Source organism: Rousettus aegyptiacus, unplaced genomic scaffold (genome assembly GCF_014176215.1).
Source record: "Rousettus aegyptiacus isolate mRouAeg1 unplaced genomic scaffold, mRouAeg1.p scaffold_m13_p_16, whole genome shotgun sequence".
Taxonomy (NCBI): domain Eukaryota; kingdom Metazoa; phylum Chordata; class Mammalia; order Chiroptera; family Pteropodidae; genus Rousettus; species Rousettus aegyptiacus.
Genome location: NW_023416291.1, coordinates 13,333,335 through 13,350,986, shown reverse-complemented (window position 1 = coordinate 13,350,986; position 17,652 = coordinate 13,333,335). Strand labels below are relative to the sequence as shown.

The following is a 17,652-nucleotide window of genomic DNA, read 5'->3' as shown; positions in this document are numbered from 1 at the left end:
ATGCTATTAAGGTTTTATTTTTTTTTGGGGGGGGGAGGGGTGGTAGGGGCTGTTTTGCAGCAAGAGATAACTGATATATCAAGAATTATTATCTCATTCCTAAGTATACCCATGCCGATTCTGAATAGCCTTTCATTGCAAGACCACAGCAAGTATCATAGGCATTTCAGAGTAAAGACAAAGATATTAGAAATGTCGCTACCAGACCTCTTCTCCTGGATTTGATAAGCATCTCTATACTACACTCTGAACAAAATAAAGAGATGCTAAAATTGGTTGATTTGGTTGTATGAGTTCTTTCAGTTTGTTTTACCTACACATTCCTATCACGTTAGTAAAGCAAAGTGTACAGGTATACCACAATCCTTCAAATAAGTAAATCTAAAGTGAGTGCTACATGCTTGAATGCCATCCAATTTGAAACAAAGGCACCTAGGAGATTATCACCTTTGAAAAGTTATTAAATTCTACCACACAAGAATTTTAAAGTATATAATTAATTTATATAGTAAGAAATATTTGAACATTCTTATACTTAATTATTCCTCCATTCAAATATCCACTATAAGCCAAGCACTGTGCTAGGGGCACAAAGATGAATATAAGTTGTATACCTGAAACTAATAACATTGTATGTTAACTATACTTTAATTTAAAAAGACAAATCTAAGACATATATCTAGCCTTTGTGTTTACAATGCAGCAGGGAAAACACCTGTAAATTAATCATTTCCATACACTGCACGAGGGCCTATAATGTTAGTTCTAAGATTACTGAAGATGGAATATACAGGAGTCCCTCAACTGTCCTCAGTCTTGGTATTCAGTGGAGAAAGTGACTTCACCAGTAAGTCTTAGAGGTTAGGTATTTAATAAAGAGGGCAGAAAAGGTGATACAGAGATGTAGCAGAAAAGATATGCAAAGACAGAGAGAGTGGAATCTGCATATTGTTTACAGAAAACTGACAGTGGAGTCAGCAACTGTAGCAAATTAAAGCTTGACATAAATGAAATGATTGGAGAAATGTTAGATCAAGCAGGGGATGGGGGGATTTGCCCTCCCAGGGAACATCTGCAATGCCTATGGACATCTCTGATCATCACAAATGGGGGCATCCAGTGGGCAGAGGTGTCAGGATGCTGTTAAACGGGGAAACCCCCCAAAGAATTATCCAGACTGAAATGTCGATAAAAACTGAGAAATGCTGAGTTAGGTCATAAAAGGCCTTATATGCCTTGCTTACAAGGTCTGGCTTTAACCTGCTGGCCAGGAGTTCTTAATCTGGGGGTCTGTTAGACAAATTTCTCTATTCACCAACCTCTACTTGTGAATCTTCATAGGAAGAAAAGAAAAAGCTACAGTCACAGCAAAAACTTAGCAATTCTGCTCATAATGCACTATAAGCAGTTGCTTACAGTCACTGAATTTAAGAACAGATAGAGGTTAGCCTTTCGGAATGGAACCTGTTAGATTCTTTTATGGAAAGTAAATGAAATAAGCTTTGAAAACCTGTCTGTGTTAATCCTATGCAACTCTTCCTTCCTCCACTGTACTTCTTTTTAACCATGAGAGATTACTATCCCCCCTCATTAAATCAAGATTGCAAGGTAGGGGGAGGGTGAAGTGGGTAAAGGGGATCAAATACATGGTAGCTGAAGGAAACTAGACTTTGGGTGGTAATTACACAATAGAATACATAGATGTCAAATTATAATGTACACCTGAAAATTATATAATTGTATTAACTGATGCTACTCCAATAAACTTTATTAAAAAAAAAAAAAAGATTGCACCCTAGGTTAAAGTTAAAACTGCCATACATCACTCCCTCCCTGGCATTATAAGATCAAACAGTTAAGTGGCTGGATTCAAACAGATCTGATTCTAAAAGCCACTATGCATTTTTTGCTAACAAAAAGTAATCCGTAAATTTTTAAAAATCTCTATCATTATTTCCATTAGAAATATGCTTTAACCCTATTCCAAAATACTTACCATATGAAGCCTCTCAACTAGCTTTTGATCCCCAAGGCAATTGTTTGTATCAAACCAAGAATCAAAGTCCTACATTAACAAACAAAAAATATATTAAGATCAGAGATAATATTAACTACAAACACCCTATTATGCTAGAATGCTCTATAACTTTTTAAAATTTGAGTTGTGAAAAACAAAAATCATTTAGTTTAATCCATTTTTCACGTGCATCATTGTTAGCAATTCATTTTATAACTAGTTTGAGAATATTACTTAACATTTTTCTCAAAAACGGTCAAGATGGAAATTTTCAGTGAAAACAGTAGAAAACAAGTTTTATAGAAATAAAAAAAAGCTTAAAAATTAAAATCACTTTATAGTTTACCTAAGACCACTCAGACTGCTCAAATATAAGGGTTTTCAAAGCAATGCCCATTTCCACTAAACTTACTAAAAGTGAAATTGAAATTACCAATATTTAAATAGTATTTGGATTGGATTCCAACAAGAATAGTTTTCCTTGCCTCTTGAGCATATTTATTATATACGTATTTGCTTTGTTAGTAAACGTAATCTTAGAATTCATTATGTTAACTGAAACAAAGCTTTAACAGTACTAAACAAAGTGTAAATAGAGTAAGAAGTTATCTCAAAACACAAAATATCAAAATACATAAATGCAAAACTAAAGCTTTCTGAGACTGATTATATGATCCTTAACATACTAAACCCAAATTTAACACCTAAGTACTTGGTTAATAAATGTAGTAATGTAGAGCTCATCAAAGACACAAACAGTTTCTCTCTCTCCCCCTCTCCTTCCCCTGCTCCCTCCTTCTCTGATAGCAGAGACTGTGACATACATTTTCAGTTCCAAGGTACAACCAACAGTTCAAATAATTACGCATTTCTATCACTGCAAATAATCTATAGAGATGAAGATTAGGTTCTATGTTTGTTGGACCATAAAAAATGGCTAGATAGATTTGGTCAAATGTGAAGACCATCGTGGGGAGAGGTCATCTTTGGGGCCTAAAACACAGGTTATGTGAGGTACACAAATTCACATGGGAAAAACCCTGAGCAGCACCTAAGAGTATCAGCGGTCTACCTAGAGCCACTGAAACAAAGTCAGGCCAACATGATTATCAAACAAGGAATGCAATTCTATGGCATTCCAAAGACGGGAAACAATGATTTACAAAATGAGATTAAATTTAAAAAGTAAAAACTCTCAATGCATAAAAAACTTAGGTTACACCAGGCTAACCATGCAAAAGCATGAAAAATTAGTAATTATCTTAAGCAGTGCTGAAAGGCAAGACAGGCCAATTCCATTACAAAAACGTATAACATTAAACAAACACAATATTATTATTAGTCCAACCAGAGAACAATTAGAAATACTTACATCAGCTGAATTAAACACATCTGGCAACAAAAAATTAAGAAGTGACCAGAGCTCATGCAAATTGTTTTGAAGAGGTGTTCCAGTTAATAATAATCGATTTGTAGTCTTGAATTCTCTCACTATTTCTGACAACTGAAAGAACCAAATTCATCATTAGTATATTCTGAATGTTTATAAAATTCTAAATAAAGGTACAAATAATGTTCACATTTAAATATCAAATTACCTTAGATTTTTCATTTTTGATCCTGTGAGCTTCATCAATAACTAAATATCTCCAATTAAATTTTTTGAAAACCGACTTCTCTTTAATAAGCATTTCATAAGATGTTACACATACATCCCATTCTCCAGGTAATAAAACATCTCTGACAAAAGCAGCCTGTGTAGCAAGAGAAAAAATATATCATGCAAAACAAACTATAAATTAAATCTGTATCTGATACATAATAGGTGGAAATGTTAAAAAGGGCTGAAGTTAGCAATATTACGGCAAGCATCTAGAACCAGCTTTCCTATCACTAAAGTAACTTCATTTAAGTGTTAGAGCCATTTAGTAAAAAAAAAAAAATTGAAAAAATTAATCGGTATAAAATTCAACAAACTAACTCTTAGAATGTTTTTCTTCCATTCCACTAGGTCCTGAAATTCTAAAGAGACAGGTTTGGGCAAAGGAAAGGCCAGTTTCTGACATAATGTAAGAGAACTGAAGGATAGTTTGCAAGTAAGCATTTTCATGCCTTTCATGTTTATGGATGCATTAACACATTGCTATTGTTATTCTCATTTTTCAGGTAAGGAAAATGAAACAAACAGTATGGTTAAACAACTGGGCTGTAAAACATAAAAAGCAACTTGGTAACTTAATATATACTCAAAGCTATCAATAAATAAAGAAAATCTAGAATCGTTACTGAGCGCTGAATATAGGGAAAACAAAATTAAGCACATATTTCTAAGAGGATTTGTCAATTGACGAACATTTTATTTCGATAGCTATCATACCGACTTACCAAATTACTATAACTGAATTCATCTTGAACCCATTTCCCATTTGCCTCAAGAATACTTGCTGGCAGAATACTGCTTGTGGTTGCAGTGTTTACCTCGAGATAACTCACAGATTATAGTCCTAACCTTCCCCCCAAATTTTGCCATGAAATATCTCCCTTTTATTATTTTCTTATCACTCTAGCATATCAAGTCTTTGTAAATAAATTACATCATTCTATTTTTAGCATTCTGTTTTTAGTGGTATTTCCATTTACAACATATAGTAATTCTTGATCAATGAAAATGTCAAATATCAGAAAATGTAGCATTCCTACACTTGATATTAACATCGTTCTCTAACACTTGTTAGCCAAAAATTCATTTGATGAATCCAACTTATGTACATTTGTTCCATTAGGATTAGAATTAAGTTTAGAAATAACTCCAAGAAGAGTTTTTATATTTTATTTTCACACTGAAACCCAGATTTGCTTCACCCTCAAGGAATGTGTTTATGTAAAATTAAATTAACTCTGGTAGTGAGCTGTATTTTTTTTCAAGATGGGAAATGGGTTAAAAACTGTTTTGTGACTATTATCATTACATACATCAATCTAAAAATCTGGCTCCTTAAATTACCAACCACCTCGCACATGTAACTTCTTTTAAAAACAGACTGAGAATACAGCCTCTGACTTTATACAGCCACTCCCAAAAGCAGAGAAACAACTACATTCTTAATAGCTCTCTATAGTCTACAACTCCTCTTCTCTAGTATGATTGGTCACCACCAAGATATTACATTTGTAAAGACCAAGTTTATTATCGGATTGCTGTTCTTTTATTCCTCCTTTAGCTATGTCGACACCACCAAACCTAAATTCAAATTCTTTTAATACCAAAAATATTAGAAACTTACTCTTTGTTCTTTATCTCCTATCAAACAAACAGATCTAAGTGTTGGTACCCATCTCTTGAATTCACTCATCCAGTTGTGTAATGTAGACTTAGGAACCAAAACCATATGAGGACCAGGAATGTTTCTATAGTGTTTCATGTACCCAAGAAGAGAAATTGTTTGAAGAGTCTTTCCCAGGCCCTGAAAGATTTCAGAATAACCACAAAGCAATGAAAAATAAATATAAAGCAGACTTCCATATTCGTACTTCCTGTCATATATAGGAATACTTAGAAGAAAAGCTGTGTTTCTAACAGCTAAACAAATGGCAAGAACTTGATATGTATCAAGTTTATGAGTACTATGTCATTTAATCTTACAAGTTCATAAAGGAGGAACAATCTTACCAATCCCTATAAGACCCAGAACTTTAAATGACTTTTTCAAGGTCACCCAGCAGAACTAGAATTGAAACCCACTTCTTTTGACTCCATTCCATACTTTCTCCAAGCAATTAAGTGTTTTAATACTAGAGCTATACAGAAACATTTTTAAACATTTACTATGTAACTAGTTAAGTATAAACAAGAGATTAAAACATTTTATGAGACAACTGTACAAACTGCCACCCTAGAAAAAATAAATATTATGATAAAGTCAATGACCTCTCGTTTTTTACAGAAATGAGAATAACCAAATTATAAGTCAACCAAAAGAATGTTTCTACAAATATATTTTTTAAACATATTTAGATAATTCCTTACTGAAATATAGATCTTGCTTATGAAACTAAAGCATAGCTCCTTATGCCAGTTGAACAATTAGTTTGTTAACAGTTCTAGATTGTAATCAACAAAAGTATATGTTATACTGTCTAAACTTTTACAAATGGTATAAAATATTTTAAATTACAAAATATGACCTTTTAAACAACTACCAAACACATACCATTTCATCTGCAAGGATACCATTGATGCCATTCTCATACAAAGAAATGAGCCAATTTAATCCTCGGACCTGATAATCTCTTAGTTTACCCCATTTTACATCTAAGAATAAAAGAAAAAAACACATGCACATTTTAAAGATAAGAAACAGGCAGTACTTTTCATCTGATACTCAGAGACTTAACTTGGGCCTACACGTTTACTCTGACTTTACTAGGTGTAAGAATGGGAATTTTGTAAGTCGCTAGAGGTAATTAAATAACAAATCCAAATAGCATGTCCTGTATTGACCTTTATAATTTTTTTTTTTCTCATAACGACTGAGAGATCATAAACTAATTAGTTTATGATCACACAAACTAGTTACCAAGTAAGAAAGAGGAAAAAAGTCAGGGCAAATGGTAGGCTTCGGTAAAGACAAATGGAAATTTCTGTGTCAGCAAACAATCAAGATTATATATAGGTAAAACTTAAACCTGGTTATTTATATTTTCTTTTGGAAAAACACCAGTAACAAATACATTTCAGAACAAAATTTAAAGCAAATCAATATAAAATCAGGGGATAAATAAGCAAAAGTTTTCACAAAGTGCCTTTTTTTACACATTGGTTTCCTTATCTGGGGCAAATATAAGGAAAAAAACTATTTCTAGTTTTACCTATAAATTCAGACAATAAACACAATGGCATTTTATATCCCTTTGAAATATAGCACCACTATCACTAATATACTATAATTTCCATTAAAAAATCTGCAGTTTATTTTATAATCAATAAATTTCAAAGGATTACTAAAATTTTGTAAATTATAGCCAAGATAAATCTAAAACATTAACCAAAGGATGTCTCGAAAGAGGATTTTTCCAAAAGTCAAGGAAGTATGTAAAACATACATGAAGGAGAGTCTTCAAATCGAGTGCAAACGTTGGTTGCTTTGGAGCTTTCTGTTAATAGTTCTTCATCCTCCTCTTGCTCTGTTCTACGGTGTCGGTAGCTGTCAAGTTTAAAATAAAATCAAGTGATGAGTTTTGACTTTAACTTTAACCACATGCTACTGTTTTGAAGTAATAATCAAGTTGGCTAAGTAGAACCTCACAATAGTAATTTTTAACAGGAATCTAAATTTAAACTAAAAAAGTGAAGAGTAGATATTATTAGCATTTTTAAACCTGAAATGTTTTACATGGTTTTCTAAAACATATTTAGAACAGTACCTTAAGTTAACCAAAACCTGATAACTTTAAATATGATCTTTTCAAGGAAATACATAGCCAGAAACATCTCATAATTTGTATTTCAAAGTTAACTTTTTAAGTATTTTCACTAGGAAAAAAAGTTCCAGAAATCACTTTTTTAAAACAATTTTCACCAAAAGCTGCAGAATATGCAGAACAGACACTTAGGAGCTTAAGCAATGACTCTTAACCAGAGATTCGTCAGATTTACCCAAAATTTTTTAAATACACAAGCCCAGACTCTATATCCCAAGAGAGTCAGATACATCTCCTTAAACACTAATTTTCTGAAGTTCTAATACAGCCGGATTTCCTAATCTCTACAAGGCTCAGATTAGTAAAACTACTTAACCCTCCAATTCTGAGGCATTCAATTTTATGCCTTTATACTTTCAACAAATGTTTTCATTTAAAGTAAAAAATTTAATAATAAATTAGCAGATTATGCCACTCTTGAGACCTCTAAATTTAATTTACAGCTTCATTTCCAGCAAGGGTAAAGAAGAAATCCATTCCAAGACTTCTTTTCTACAGTAACACTAATAAGGAGATCAAGCTAAACAATTTATATTACTACAGAATACCTTTTTCATCTTATAGGATCTCAACAGAAGTGTTTTTCATGACATCCTATACTGACTACTCATTACAATACCCCCTTATCATAGTTTACATTTCCAGAGGATGAGACTTATGCCATTTAAAAAGCTGCAAACTTCTCAAGACTGAAACAATTTAAATACATCTGAAGTGTAAAACTCTCTTAAGAAGTTTCTTAAGTATTGAAGCAATAGTACCTTGGTTACATACAATGGATAAGGAAAAAGATATTCGGAATGAGTGGAATACCCAAACAAAATTGGCATTATGCTTATGCTTTCTAATGATAAGGCCTTTGAGACAGAGATTATACTTGTAGTAAATTTAACATCGTTAATAATAGTCTGTAATTTCTTTTAGACGACCCTGAGTATTTTCATTACTGATCACGTTTCATTTGTCATGAGATTGCCCTAAATCTATTATTACTAATTAAACAACTTAGTTACCCAACTAGCACAAAAATTCTAAAAAAGAATTTATAAATTCAACATATAAGAGTTATTTTACACATTTTGAACAACCACTTAAAGGTAACATACAACTTAACACTTCAATTTACATAAAGATAACTAAGTATCTAACAAAAATTTAAACTGCTGTGTCATAAATCAGCACCACATTCCACTCAGCAGCATAGACCTAAGATAAATGTAACACCCTCAATGCAGGTATGTACTTTGGGAGACTGGAGCAGACCCTAAGCCGGGGCTAAATTCAAGCTTGATTATTCTAATTACTTCTATGTAATGTTAACAAGGCAACTCAACCTCTCTGCATTTGTTTCCTCTCAAAAGAATGGCCCGACATCTGAATTCCCTATTCAATATAGTTGTTGCAGTCCACGAACTACAAAAATGCTATAGAAAATAGAGCATCAAGCATATTTGTATTTACTTATACCTGTATGGCTACATCTTGCCCAAACCAACTGAAACAATTTTTTTTTAATGAAACGATTTTATGATTCTAATAAAGATTATGAAAAATAAATTTGGTTCAACTATGAAGTGTAAACTATTACTCACTCGCCAACCGATAGCAAGTTCTGTTTCTCATCCTTTTTTATTCGTGGGCGCCCTGGTTTCATCTTCAAAGGTGAGGTTGGAGTCTTCTGAGCAGCTGGTTGGATGAAATGTGCAAACAGCTCTGTCTGCTTCAATAAATACTCAAATCTATTTGCTCGATCGGTTTGCTGCAAAAAATTTTAAGACCCATTTTATTAGAATGTTGATATAACTTCAGCAATCAAAGTTTTAATATGCCTCCATACAACTGAACACAGGAATAAAAAGGAACAAACCACTGATACATGTAACAATTTAGATGTTTCAGGAGCATTATGCTACATAAAAGAAGCCAATCCCAAAAAGACTACATACTGTATGATTCTACTTATATGAAATTCTAACTAGTGATAAAAAGCAGATCTGAAGTGGCAAAGAGCAGGAGCAAACTTTTTGGGGATGACAGAACTGTTCTATGTCATAACTGTGGTGGTAGCAGTGGTTAAATAACTGCATGCATGTGCCAAAACTCATTACAAACTTAAAATTGTTGTGTATAAATTATTATATATATATACAATTATTATATATATGTACAATACAAGCAAGTTGAGAAATGGGGGGAAATGCATTGGTCATTGGTAGGTTGCATCGAATTTTAAAGAAGTATCAGGCTAGAAAAACATCTATAAAGTTTATGACTTATTCATTAACCCAATGCAGTTCTTAACAATATTTCTTCCTTTCATATCTAACATCTATCACCTTCAATGTTTAGCCTTATAATCACACCAAGAGAATTTAAGAATTTGAACTAAAACTTAAGATCCTTGAAATCAAGTTTTTTCACAAAAATATACAAGGAAATCTAAAGCCTTTACAAAACAGACTTTTTACAGACACACTAGTAATTTGGTTTAAAAAAGAAGAAATAAGACAAGAGCTCAACAAACAGAGAAACCAGTTATTCAACATCTCTGCCTATAAATGTTTAAAACGTCAGCTTTAGAATTAGACATTTTATCTAGTAAAACAAATACCAGAGGTATCCAAACATCACACTGCTATAAAAGCTATATAGTTTTAAAGAAAAACACAATTTTAAAAAATCGCACCAATATAAAAACTGAAGATCAATTTGCTATTAGGAAGGCACATGGAGACATTATTTCATTAGGTCAAAAGTGAGTCATGGATGCAGCCCAATGTACACCTTTAACAGGTTGTTAGCATGGTTCTCCCCAGTAATGAGCTATAAATCAGTTACAGTTGCCTGTTTTGCATATTATAAAGTGTTTTAAAATATTAAATTAAGATGCGTACGTGTGTGTATGTATGTATGTATGTATGTGTAAGTTACATTTCTTAATTCATATATGAGAAGAAAAGCCAGGAACATGCACTAGAAGTTGGGGCTGAAAAAAGACTACTCAGTTATTGGAATTGTTTGGGATCAAGATAAATATACTCTGGAAATAAATTCAGATAGGTCTGAGCCTAGACGGTTTAAGATAACAGCTATTCTACATTGTTCAAATCATTCAGTCATTATTCACTTCTTTCACAACATTAGCTTCTTAAATAGCTGTTCAATTCAACAAATACTTTTGTGTTTATCAGAAAAGGCACCGTCTCTTTATGAAATTTTCATTATAGTCCAATATTAAAGATAAACATAATAGGTAAATTATGTAAGATGTCAGAAGGCGATCAATGCTCAAAGGTAAAATAAAGCAAAGGAAGAGAAGATGGGAAGTGAGAGTGGCACTGAAATTTTAACCAAAATAATCAGAAAATCCTACCAGAAGTTATGTTTCTACAGAAAAAGGAGAGGGGTCCCTCTTCTCAGATCTTATTAGCATACCTCTCTAATGCTCACAAACCTTTAATGGCTCTAGATGTCTTAAAGTAATATTTTTTCAAAGTGTGACCCATCAGATCAAAAATATTCAAGGATCCTTATAGTATCTTTTATATGGTTGTTTGAGAACTATTGTCTTAAAAAATTAAGTATAAATTTCAGCAGGTGTTCTACACAAAAGTAAATGATTTAAAAATTCTCTCCCACAACTCATTCTTTCAAGTAAAGGTGGGGTTCCAAAGTAGTTGCAAAGAACGAAGGAATTCAGAACATTTACAGAATAAACTTTCAGAGTAGTATTGTGGCAAAGGTTAAAGGGGAAAAACAGGCAAAGATCTGTTGTTTGAAATAATGAGATGGTTAAAATAAAAATGTCTCGAGGTATTAAAGAAAACAGGTGAAGGGAGAAAAACAGATTCTAAAAAGCAGAAACAGAATAAGATCAGGAACCTGAAAGAAATGAAATTAAAAAAATCAGCAGCCTTGGACAAGCTGCTTTCTCTGGGGCAGGAGGAAATGACATAGGACGGCACAGGCCATGCAAGCTTGGAAACAGAGAGGAAATAAAGTACAGACAGGCCTGCAATTCTTTGTGGAGGAAGAGGAAAAGGAGGGTATTGGCAGAAATGGAGGAGAAAGTTTAAATCAGAGTAGTAAAGTTTTAGAATGGCTAAGAGGGATTGTTGAGTAATAAATACTGAAAGAGAGTAAAACCTCACAAATTTATTCAGGCATAATCAGCACAATTATTTCATTTTCTCAAATAGTACTCAGCATCCTGGGCTGAAGAATGAAAAGTGGATAGATAGGTATCGCGATTTACCTGTAAAGGAACTAGCAGATGATAGGAGAGTTTGCTTAGAAGAAAACTGTTAAGTGAAGATCATGATGTTGAAAAAAGAAATAAAACCAGGAGATTGAAAAACTTGAAAAAAATGAGAAAACATTTGCAATAAGGCCACCATGAAGATGAAAAGCACTGTTGAAAAAAAAAAAGCTCTGAAAACCTCCAATATATAATCAGATTTATGTTATAAATATTACTGTGCAAAATACGGAGATTTCTGGGAGAGTCCAGATCAGAAGAAAGGAGGCAAATAAAAGAAATCAACAAAATAATTAATGCAATAGAAGAATACTAAAGTAGGATGATGGGGAAAAGATAAGAGAAATATTTATGAGATTAAACTTGCAAGACTACTAAAAATTACAAGGTACTGGAGACAGCTTGCGTATATCTTAAGAGGAACTTTCATTCATTGAGATGACACTAAGTAGTAGATATGTGGGAGATAATGAATTCCGTTTTGGATATTACTAAATAGAGGTACAACAGGACTTAAATATCCAACAAGCAAATGAAAATATAATAGTTGGAAGCATCTGGGTTACAAATAAATATTCAGAAGTATTCAGTTTGAAGACAGCAGATATAAACCAATAAGGATCGAAATGTCTCCGAATATGCAGAAAATAACAAAGGACAAAGGAATAGTCAAGTAAAGAGGATTTCATCTAGAAAAAAAGGAGTTTTTCAAGGCAAGTAAAAATTGTTCAAGAATGATCAACAATGTCAAACTCAAGTGAGATCAAGGAGAATGAAACTAAAATTAAGTCACAGAACTGGTGATTAGACTCACTAGCAGTTTTTACAGCAGAACCAAAATTGTGAAGGGTTAAAGGAATGAATGAAAAAAAAGAGCTGGCAAATTTATGTTTTTCTTTAAATAAGTTTGACAGCAGATCAAAGAGATGGGACAGTTATATACATATAAAATGTACTAGAAATCATATATAATAAATCATTTGCATTTTGCATCTTGTTATATGTATTATGCACACTATGTAAGTGGACACAAAATAAGTATTATGGGGAGTTTTAATATTCTGAAGCTATTATGAAATTCTAAAATATTTAATAATCTTGAAGAGAATGTCAAAGGACAAGGAGAAAGTAAGTTTCAAAAAAACATGTTTGTTATCTACTGTGTCAAATATTGGTCTGAGAGCTGAAGACAGCAAGATTGAGATGGCGTTCCTACCCTTTACGGAGCATGCCATATCGTGCTGTTTGGTGGTGCTGCTATTTAACACACATTATTTCAACTTTTTAAAATTTCGAAATGAGTTTAATCCATATAAAGCACTTACAACAGGGCCTGGTACACAGTAAGCACTCACTGTTAGCTGTTATTATTACTAAATCTGAATTTAAATTTAAAGCTCTTTTTAAGTACAAGTTATGGTACAAAAAAGTTTCCTTGAAGATATGAAAGGTGAGTTGGATCTTTAAGGATTCAAGTATAACTTCATGTTCTCGTTTGTAAAAATCCCATGCATACTATAAGAATGCTATGGGCAAGGAGCATGTATTTCTCTCTTTGTAACCAGTAGTATGCATGTTAGACAGATACAGAATAAGCACATTGTGAGTAACTACTTCTCTAGTCTTTAATTCATCTCACTAATACTAGATCTTAAAACAAAGGAGATGTTAACATAATCCATAACATTATATAACACTTTGTGAATTATGTGAATTCAATACGTCTGTATTTGCTTATCATAGCCAAATAATATATAAAAGGTATAGTATCCCATGTTACACATATTTCTACTGGATATCTGTGCCTCAATTATAGAAATCAAAAATAGAAGTTAGGTACATTCAATCATCTAACAAAAAGTTATCATTATAGACTCTATTCATATATCCAGAACATACCATTTTTTCTTCATAGGTAGGATCTGGTTCTTGGATTTCTTTTTGCTTTCCAGGAGATGCATCATCAAATACTTCCTGGTAAAAGGGAAACAGCATGGATTGTTCTTCAGAAATAGTCAACACACCATAATTTAACTGATTTCTGCCCAAAACACACTCTAATATATTCTCATCCCAAATTCCTAGATACTTAAATGGCTATCATCTAACCTCATAGGAAACCTTGATGAAATGAAATACCAAAATTACAGACCCTATTTAACCCAAATATGTGAACTATATGGCTACTGCCAAGATTAAAACAAAGATTACCTAAAGATTATTATCCTAAAACATAATTACTTTCGGTCAATTTGTTTCTTTTTCTAATGAATGAAAACTATGAAATCAAATAGTATAAAATGTGAATAAAATGTTCCCTTTTTATCATGAAACTGCAGTATTTACTGCGCCACTACACAAATATATACCTGGAAAGTATTATTTTTAGTCACCCTGATTTTCACCTTCTGGAATATTACAAAAAAATTATCAAGTAGCCTAAGTTGAACACAATCATTCCTAAATTACTAACAATGTGACATTCTTGCAAATTTATGTACCTGGACATTAAAAACACCACAAAACACACATATGCAAGCAAAAAGCAATAACTTCTACACTACAAAGTTCCAATCGTCCATTTAAAAAAAACAACATAAGAACAATTGGTAAAAACATAATTTTCATTAATGATATACAAATCTGTTTGGTAATACATATCATAATGAAGCTATCAGTGATTAAAAAGTTAGGGGGAGGAGCTGGTATAGTACTAGAATTAAGAAGCTGAATGATCTAAATTCAAGTCTAGCTTCACTGCCAAGACCTTTAGGCAACTGTGTGACCTTAAAATCATCTCAAATCTCTGGCCTCCACAAGTAAAACTGACAAAAGTCACCTACCTACCTAGCCTACTTCACTAAATGGTAGTAGAATACCATTAAAGTCAAATACATATTAAAAAAAAAAAAATGAAGTGTGCTTTCCAAAATCGGTCATTGTTTCTTTCATAGTTTAAAAAAAAAGACTCAAGGACTTGAGTTCATAGGATTATTGGCGCATAGAGTGTGCTTATCTATCAGTAGTCTATTGGCATATGCTGTACCTATCAGACTGATCAATAGTGAGAGATGAGGATGAAGTCAGGCTCCATCCACATTGCCAAAAAGATCATTAACAACAACAAAGAAAACTAGACTGCTCCCTAACTTATTAGTACTAAGCAAAAAGGAAAAATTAACTGAATAGGTAGGGAAAGTTGGCTAATATTTCAGGGAAGGTGAGCTCTGTCAGAAAAAAATCATGAATGCAAGGTTTCGTTTATTTCCTGATTTTGGATAAAGCTACCTTAAATTCTACTTTCAAAAAAGCAAACGGCATTAATATTTTTTTTGCCAACTGTGAAACAAATTGTCAGATACTATTATGCATGTATGCTCAAACCTAGTGTTTACCAGTAAATCTCAATGATTCCTGATTTCAATTAGGAAAAATTAAAAAGACTAAAGGTACATTTTAAAAGACCAAAAAAAAAATCACACTATGTGAAAAGAAAAACTAAAACTAGTCAGTGACAAGAGACTGATGAAGTTACTGATAGTCCTACACTGAAAATGTAAAAAAAACTAAGTCTTCAATAAATTTGTTAACCATCTTTTTTGGAAGACTATGACAGGGCAAGATATGCTGGAAAAGGGTCAGTTCTGGAGCTAGAAAACTCAATTTCCTCAGCTGGCAAATAAAAATATCACTGATTTCATATGGTTACTTGTTATCACATCAATATTCATGCTTAACATAAAATTTAAAAATTGCAACTGAAGGCCAAAATATTTAGTTCAGCTTTACTCTGCTTTCTGATATTTAAATAGGATCTCTAACAAGACATTGGCTGTTACTCCTAAATTTGAATGACAGACCCTTTTGAGACGCTAATAAAGACTGCGAACCTCACTTTGCTGCACATTTAGACACAATTTCCGTGTAACAGATTTTCAAACTCCCTTAAACCATGGAGCAGGAATCCAAGTTAAATAAAGTGCTCTGGTAATCCAAAAGAACCATTTAAAACCTTAAGGAAAAAAACATGTAACAATAGGTAGGAATTCGAAACAAATCTCAAATTACTGAAAACTACAGAATATCAATGCCTTATTCCACTAAAACCTACCTCACCACTTACGGTTCTTTAAAAAACATTATAACAACATAGTGTTACTTCACCCTAGATTAGACCTTTGGTGACCAAACAGAACTACTGCGCCAAATGCTTCACTGGAAAACTGCGCTACCATTTCCTTATCGTGTTATATCCGTAAAAAGGCTCGTTTTTTAAAGCAGTATCTTGGATCTGTCTATCTAAGAATGAAAAAAATCCCAGAAATCGTTGGGCTGCGACTATAAAATATCTCAAAACAGATCTAAGGCCAGGAATACAATTTGGAAGCAGCAAGCAATCGCGTCGTTCCCAGACATCGCAAAATCTTAGAGCACGCCCAAGAGACCCGCCGGGCAGCTCCCCAATCTTTCTACCTCCCGAGTACTGTCACCACCCCCTGACCAAACCCAGCACCAAAGGCAGACCCGGCGACGAGCGGTACCAATTTTCAGAAAAAAGCCAAGGCCCCAAAAGAGGAACTGCGCTGGACTGAAAGCCCACCAACCACCCCTGACTTACTAATTCATTCACCAGCCCATCCATCCCCCTCCCCCAAATTACAGGGGGGTCCAAGACAGCTGCTGCTTCCGTCCCGGTGGAACAGTGCCTGGGAGGGGCCTCCTCTCCCTTCACTGGAGCAGCTGCGCCCCGTTTATCCCCACTGCGCACTCGGCCATCCAGCTCTCGCCATTGTTTTCTGCACAGACCAGACACCGCCCCCGCAAGGACAGGGACGAGGAGACGGGGGACCAAGTCATAGGACGCGTTGCTTCAAATGCTTTCTCCACCCAACCGTCTATCTCTCACTCCTAGGGAGCATCTCCCACGCCTTTCCCTTAAGTTTGCTGGAAACTACAACCTTGATTCAGAGATAGAAGAGGGAATTATGGGAATCTAGGGGAAAAAATCGGGTAGATTTCTCTCGGCCCCAGTAATCAAGAACATCTGTTTATTAAGAGCGCTCAAAGATCCGGCGAGATTCGCTAAAAAATGTTAAGTGCCAGAAACCCATGGTCGGCCCGGGCAGGTTAAAGCACAGGGCACAAGGATGAGAACATCCTTTCAGGTCCGAGGGGCCTGCGGCCAATGTGGGGTAGAGAGGTGAAGTACGGCTCTGCGTCCGATCGCTGAAATGCAGGCGGGGGAAGCGGCTCCTGGTCCCCACTGCGCCCCCTCTCCGAGCCAGACGCCACCCTTACCTCCATCTCGGAGTCCGCGGGCACGGCGCCGGCCGCAGAGGGGGCCGCCTGGGCCGCGATGCCCTCGGGGCCGCCTTTGTTGTTGTTGCTCCCGCTGCTGGCGGCCGAGGCTGCGGGCTTGGAAGGCGCGCTCTCGGGAGGCGGGGGTGGCGGAGGCTCGGCCGCGGACGACATGTTCCGTCTGCGTCACCCGCAGCTGCCGGAGGCCAGGCGCGGCAGGGATGAGGCCTAGGCCTGGGTGGCTACGTCGCAATGAGCTGATGGACGAACAATTGGGCCCCCCAATGCCCCCTGCGCAGCGGATCTGCGACGAGCCTGGACCGGGCCCAGCAACCTCCCCCTCTCGACGTCCTCCTCTTCCGCGGGGCTCGGGTTCGACCGGTGCTTACCTCACGGCGGGAATCACGTCGACGAGTGGGCGGGGCCACCCGGGTCACTGAGGTCAGGAAAGGCGGGCTGATTTACTGGAGGGCGGAGGGTCAGGGGAAGGGGAAAAGAAACCGAAAGGAAGACCGACGCGGGGAAATAGCTTCGCCGCCTCGTCTACCTCTGGTCGACAGCCTCTACCTCGCCAGCCTCCAGGACAACTACCTACGCC

General features: G+C 35.0%; 1 protein-coding gene across 1 annotated transcript in view; it reads right to left on the bottom strand.

Annotated features, from left to right (window-relative positions):
• SMARCA5 (SWI/SNF related, matrix associated, actin dependent regulator of chromatin, subfamily a, member 5) overlaps positions 1 to 17,652 on the bottom strand; it is a 35,280-nt gene extending 17,628 nt beyond the window's left edge. The window contains exons 1-9 of the mRNA XM_016123302.2: positions 17,055 to 17,652; positions 13,656 to 13,730; positions 9,091 to 9,257; positions 7,121 to 7,221; positions 6,229 to 6,329; positions 5,302 to 5,481; positions 3,616 to 3,771; positions 3,390 to 3,521; positions 1,997 to 2,065 (exon numbers count right to left, since the gene is read on the bottom strand). Of these exons, the coding sequence (XP_015978788.1) occupies positions 1,997 to 2,065; positions 3,390 to 3,521; positions 3,616 to 3,771; positions 5,302 to 5,481; positions 6,229 to 6,329; positions 7,121 to 7,221; positions 9,091 to 9,257; positions 13,656 to 13,730; positions 17,055 to 17,228 (1,155 nt within the window). The 5' untranslated portion in view covers positions 17,229 to 17,652. The remainder of the gene's footprint in view (positions 1 to 1,996; positions 2,066 to 3,389; positions 3,522 to 3,615; positions 3,772 to 5,301; positions 5,482 to 6,228; positions 6,330 to 7,120; positions 7,222 to 9,090; positions 9,258 to 13,655; positions 13,731 to 17,054) is intronic.